Source organism: Cicer arietinum, chromosome 7 (genome assembly GCF_000331145.2).
Source record: "Cicer arietinum cultivar CDC Frontier isolate Library 1 chromosome 7, Cicar.CDCFrontier_v2.0, whole genome shotgun sequence".
In the NCBI taxonomy this organism is placed as follows: domain Eukaryota; kingdom Viridiplantae; phylum Streptophyta; class Magnoliopsida; order Fabales; family Fabaceae; genus Cicer; species Cicer arietinum.
In genome coordinates, this window is record NC_021166.2 from 48,345,072 (window position 1) to 48,351,737 (window position 6,666).

The 6,666-nt window shown below is 31.9% G+C and overlaps 1 protein-coding gene across 1 annotated transcript; it reads left to right on the top strand.

Annotated features, from left to right (window-relative positions):
• The first annotated feature begins 3,537 nt into the window (after positions 1–3,537).
• LOC140921005 (probable ubiquitin-like-specific protease 2B) lies at positions 3,538–4,385 on the top strand. The gene is made up of 4 exons (XM_073370643.1): positions 3,538–3,706; positions 3,797–3,907; positions 4,001–4,178; positions 4,270–4,385. Exons 1-4 carry the CDS (start codon positions 3,600–3,602, stop codon positions 4,363–4,365), a joined length of 492 nt encoding a protein of 163 aa, XP_073226744.1. The 5' UTR covers positions 3,538–3,599; the 3' UTR covers positions 4,366–4,385.
• The last annotated feature ends 2,281 nt before the right edge of the window (positions 4,386–6,666 follow it).

Sequence of the window (6,666 nt, forward strand, 5' to 3'; positions counted from 1 at the left end):
GTCTTTTACAGCGCTTATTTGGGAAAAGCGCTGTAAAAGAGCCTCTTAAAATTAACATAAAGAGACATTTTAGAGCGCTTATGTGTAAAAGCGCTGTAAAAGGCATTCAAATAACATAATAACACACGGAGGTCTTTTACAGCGCTTATTTGAAAAAAGCGCTGTAAAAGAGCCTTTTAAAAATTTAACTAAAGAAGCCTTTTAGAGCGCTTATGTGTGAAAGCGCTGTAAAAGGCATTCATATAACATAATAACACACGGAGGTCTTTTACAGCGCTTATTTGAAAAAAGCGCTGTAAAAGAGCCTTTTAAAAATTTAACTAAAGAAGCCTTTTAGAGCGCTTATGTGTGAAAGCGCTGTAAAAGGCATTCATATAACATAATAACACACGGAGGTCTTTTACAGCGCTTATTTGAAAAAAGCGCTGTAAAAGGCATTCAAATAACATAATAACACACGGAGGTCTTTTACAGCGCTTATTTGAAAAAAGCGCTGTAAAAGGCATTCAAATAACATAATAACACACGGAGGTCTTTTACAGCGCTTATTTGAAAAAAGCGCTGTAAAAGAGCCTTTTAAAAATTTAACTAAAGAAGCCTTTTAGAGCGCTTTACAAAATAAGCGCTGTAAAAGGCTTATAAAAAGCGCTGTAAAAGTGTTACGTATATATAACAGTTACCTCTTCAGTTTCCTCTTCATTACGTAACCTTCATCTCAACCTTCATTTCTTCTCTTCTTTTGCAAACCCTATCATCCCGTCCTTTACGAACCTTATTTCCACGATCATCTCCTTCATTTCGAACCTTATTTCCATCCAAGATCATCTCTCCCATTTCACACAATATATTTTCATTGAAATACGTAACCCTCATTACGTATTTCTTCAAACCGTATTTCTGTGAACCATATTTCTGTGAACTTTCTGCAAACCCTCTTTTCTTTGCATTTCGTCTTTCTTCGAACCATCATTATTCAGGTATTGATGTTATTAAATTTTTGTAATCATTAGAATGCATGTTGAGCTTTTTTAAGATATACTGATACATGTTGAGTTTGTTTATAATAATGCATGATCCATGTTGAGCTTGTTGATGTTATACTAAAGTGCATGTTGAACTTGTTGTAGTTAAATGGATACAAACAAAGATTTAGAAGTTCAAAATGAAGAAGTTGGCACCTCTAAGACTTACGAAAAAGAAGTCAAACGTGGTGCAACTATCATGCAAAGGGTGATTAAAGCACGGAGCAGTGGCATTAAATTTGAGGTATACTATATATACTCTGTTTGCTGTGTGTTTTTTTATCTTTTTTTAGGGTTTAGGGCATGTACTTACTATATGAGTTTATTAGGTTGGCTGGAACGAGAGTGGTCAGCCAGTTGACCCCAACAGCTCCATGTTTGTAAGCTACATTGGGGCTGTTGTTCGTCAAAATGTCCCAATAACAATAGACAACTGGAGAGATAAGGCGTTGAAGGATGCCAAAGATATCATCTGGAATGACATTCAAGTAAATATTTTGATCTACTCTTTTGTCATTTATAATTTTTTTTCTGTAAAATACATTACTTATAATTGTTTTCATTGCAGACCACTTTTGTTCTTGATGAGGAACGAAAGTCATATGTTTTGAGAGTTGCTGGGAAAATCCATCGTGGATTTAGATCCCATCTCTCAAATTTCTATCTAAAAGATAGAGAAGGAAACACAAATGCTGAACCTCCAAAGATATATCAACATTATATATCAAAGGATGAATGGAGTGCATTTGTTTCCAAACGTTCTGACCCGGCGTTTGTCGTAAGTGATTAATTTATTAGCATTTGTGTTTTATTATTCATATTCGTAGCGTATTTTAAATTTTTACACAATTGCTATTTTTTTTTTATATAGAATATTAGTAAGGCAAATCGCGAACGGGCAAGCAACCCAAAACACCCATACAAGAAATCACGTATGGGATATGCACGCCTTGAACAAAAAATTGTAAGTAATTAAACATCACTTGTAATTTGTATTATAAACTATAGTGTGTAACTAATTTGTATTATTTTGTTTATGATTTTAACGAATAGAGAAAAGACACCCAAGCCGATCAACCCTTGGGTCGTCATATCTTATGGAAGGAAGCGCGTGTTAACAAAGAAGGAGTGGTTGATAATGAAAATGTCAAGAAAGTTGTAGAACTTTGTGTAAGTATATTATCACTTTAATATTTTTTAATATTGTATTTTAAAAATGCTATTGAACTTATCTTTTTAATGTTACATGTATTTTAGGAAACTATTGAACAAAGTTCTGAAACTCAAGAGGGCAACAAGGATACGTGCAGGGACATTCTTGGGAAAGTGTTTAATGTCCCTGAGTATTCCGGTCGAGTGAGGGGGAAAGGATTTGGCGTAACTCCCAAAAGCTTTTTTCCTCAAGAGAAGCGCCAAAAACCTTCCAACGAGGAAGTATTAGAGAAGCTCAGAATCTTATCGGAGCAAGTGGCACTCTTGGTGAATACGAATAAAGACAAGCAACTTCCGGTTCAGCTCCAACCTGAAATACAAATGGAGAGTGAAACCGGGAGTTGCAACGTCGGTTTGAAGAGTATTCCCGAGGTAATTAATTACTTACTACTTACTTGCTTATGTAATTACTTATGTATTAAACAAACTTATATATTAACTGTACTTATGTTTTAACTATTGATGTAGGGTGTCACTACATGTGTCCTATACTTGTCCTCGCCGACTCAACGGAAGGTGGGAAAAGGAATATTGCACAATACTTCGGGAGAAGTATTGCACAATATTCCGATCCCCGCGGGCCATGTCAAAGTATCGCCTACGGTTGCTTTCGAACCAACTGCACCGTTGCCCATACCGGACAACGATGGAGATATGAAGTTCTTAAGCGACGCTATTGGCAGTTACGTGGCATGGCCCACACACCTTGTTGCCCTCGAAAAAAAGATTCCCAAGGACAAATCAGTTACATCTCCCGAAAAGGTTTGTCACATTTATTGCCTAAGGTTTTTTATTTTTTCAGATTCAATAAACTAACATTTTACCTCATTTTTGTAGGTCCAAATAAATAAACCACCCCTACAGCCAAAAAAAGGCAGCAGACCTCAAAAATTGGAGGTTAATAGGGCTGCCAAACTACAAAGGCTGGAGGGTAATAAAGCTGCAAAACTTGCAGCAACAAAAAATCTGGATCGGGGAAAATCGGTCGCTGCTGCTGCTGCTCCTAATAAAAGTCAGCCACGCCTTGGTAAATACGGGGCGTGTCTTGACATCCAAATAAAAAGGAACATGGGCAGCAGCAACGATTCGCCCATTGTACAAATGAATCAAGACATCTTTGGAGATGAGTATATTGAATACCTCGAAAAGGAGCAAATGTACGATCTTCTCGAACATAAGGAGCTGAGTGTTACTGTAATCAGCTTGTACATAAGGTAAAAAATACTTTTAATTGCATTTATTTGTAATTAATTAAATGTATTGGTAATTAATCTAGTTTAAAATTTTCATTGAAGGTTTTTGTACGAGAAGGTCGTGTGCACGAGGAAACTGTCAAATAAATACTCATTCTTGTCTCCGCATAAGATGTCGATGTTCAAACTCGATCCAGACAATGTAAAACACTACATTGTAGATATGTTTTTAAGAAATAAAGAAAGTGATAAATTGTTCTTGGCACCATATAATTCAGGGTACGTAATTTTATCTTTTTTAATTGATGAGAATTTAATTTATTAGTTGTCTATAAACAAAATTGCTTAACCAATTTTTTGTTGTTGTAGGGCACATTGGGTGCTATTTGCAATCAATGCGGTCTCTGAAGTGATATACTATTTGGATCCCGTGCACGGCGATTACACCAATCACCCCGGAATAAAGAATATGCTCGACACGTAAGTAATATTCATTTATTTCTTACATATATATATTTATATATATATATATAAATATTCATGCTCTAATAATCACATTTATTCATTCGATAGTGCCTTAAAAGTTTATCGAGCTCAAAGAGGTGCTAAAGTGTCGAAGCAGAAGTCGAATAACATTACATGGATCTCAATAAAGTGCCCTCGTCAAACAAATAACATCGACTGTGGGTACTACATATTGAGATTCATGAAGGAGATTGTTGAGAAGAATAAAACTATTATCCCAGAAACGGTACGGTATTTGCATTATATGATTTTCATATATAAATTATCTATATATTTGATACTAACTTAATATAATATGTTCAATTTTTATATTGCAGTACTTTGCCAATTCCAGTCCATCATATTCTGAGGAAGATCTGATGGAATTAAAGGAAGAATGGTGTCAGTACGTGCTTGACATGAAAATTATTTGATTTTCTGGGAAATCGCTTGTTTGAGAAAGCGCTGTAAAATGCACACCCATAACTCATATAATGGGGTGCATATTACAGCGCTTTTTGTGAAGAAGCGCTGTAAAATGTGCATAACAAGCGCGCGTTGTATTTACATGTTTTATAGCGCTTTTTTAAAAGCGCTGTTGTATCATTTACAGCGCTCGTTTCCACAGCGCTTATTTTTTTGAAAAAACGCTGTAAATGGCTTAAAAAAAGCGCTGTAAAATCCGTTTTTTCGCGTAGTGGTGTTTGCAAGTTCCGAATAGTTGTTAGTGTACAATAATTATAAAAATTTGACTCTATTATATTTATTATTATTTTAGAATTTTTTTTACTATGTTATTTTTATTATCACTAAACTTTCTCTTTAAAGAAAAGTAAAAAGAAAAAAAAGTTCCTAAAAGAAGCGCCTCCATCTCCTTTCATCTCTGAAGACATCAATAGCAAAAACAAAATTTAGTTAGTTGCACAAAAGATAGAAAACGGGAGAAGGTTTTGGAAAAACATTGTTGTAGATAAGAGAGAAAGTGGAAGGAGTTTTTTGGAAAAACATATTTTTTTTATAAATTTAAATAGTTGCACAAGAGATAGAAAATGGAAGAAGGTTTTGGAAAATATTGCACTACATAAGAGAGAAAGTGGAAGGATCATTTTTGGAAAAATTCATCTTTTTGTTGTTGAGACTAATCTAACCATTGCAAAAATCTCAAAATCTTTTAACAATCCCTTCCATTATTAACAATTGTGTGTGTGTTTTTTTGTCAACAACCAATGGTGATATTATATCAAGGAGAATGAGAATTTTATATCTTTATATTTCATTACTAATAAGGGTATAATGTATAATAGTTATTTTAAAATTATTTTGTGTATGATAATTCAATTTCTTAAGTGATAAATTATTTTGTGTATAATAATTTAATTTTTTAGGCGACAAATTATTTTGTGTAAAATAATTATTTTAATTTTTTTTTAATGAAAACTTATCTCATGTTTAATAGAAAGTTACATATCCAAAATCCTGAATTATGAATATAATTTTGAAAAAATATTATCGTTTTATCATACATATAAAAATAAAGATTTAAGTTTAAAAATAACACCATCAACAACCATATGTTATAAATTTTATTAAGTAATGATTTGGATGTAGATAATTTAATTGGGATAGACTTAAACATAAAATAAATTAAATTAATTTGAGTACATATGAACAAAGGTTTATGAAGCAACAAATAAGAAGAAAAAAAGGAAGAAAAATATGAATAGAGGGTAGACAAAATGAAGAAAATAGAAGTGAAATTTACCAAATAGAAGAAAAATAGAATTAAAAATTTCTAAAATATCGTTTTCCCATTAATGTGTATGATAGAAAGTATGAGCTTCTGAGAAAAGTTTAGAGAGGGTGAATTTTTTCAAAGGTTTAGTGTAGCAATAAGTTTGGTTTGACAAAACAAATTGATTAAGTTGAAGCAAAGTAAATAATATGACAACGAGTGACTTGACACATGACTTGGTATTTGGAGACAAAAACTAAAGTTGCTTTGGAGAATCAAAAAGTAAAAACTAAAATGTAAGCAATATAAGCAATGGGTAAAATGATAACTTATACAACACCAACCTTTTATAGATTACATATAGATATCATGTATCGTATAGAATACATGGTAGGGCTTTGTGTGTGTCTTCTTGGTGGTAATAGTTTTGTGCGTATCTTCTTTGTGGTAAGGGTTTTGTGTGAGTTTTTTCTATTATTATGAGTGAAATTATATTCAGATCATTTGAGTTCTGTATGAGTATATATAATGTGCATATACACTTCCATTTCAAAAGGAATATATGTGTATTTTATGGTTATTATTTTAATTTTTAGATTTTTTAAATAAATGTTTAATTTCTTTTGATGCAATAAGATTTTTATACTTTTATTTTATAACATTTAATCATTTGTTTTTAGCTTGTATGATTTGCCATAGATTTAATTTTTACAAACATTTTTAATATTACTGATGTCACATTTTAATTTTATAGTACTTTTGATTTATATTGTAGAATTTAATTAAATATTTTAAATGGTTTATTTCCGTTTAATAAAAAAATTAAACTATTATCATTTTTGATTAATTTAACTTTGCAAATATCATTATATTTTTTTTTTATAAAAGATAATTAACCTGCTGGCGTGAAATTTAATTTACAGTTTTTTTTTTTAAACATCCACATTTTTCATAATTAGAAGGCTTAACAAGAAGCAAACCGCCTATTTGCAAAATGACAAGA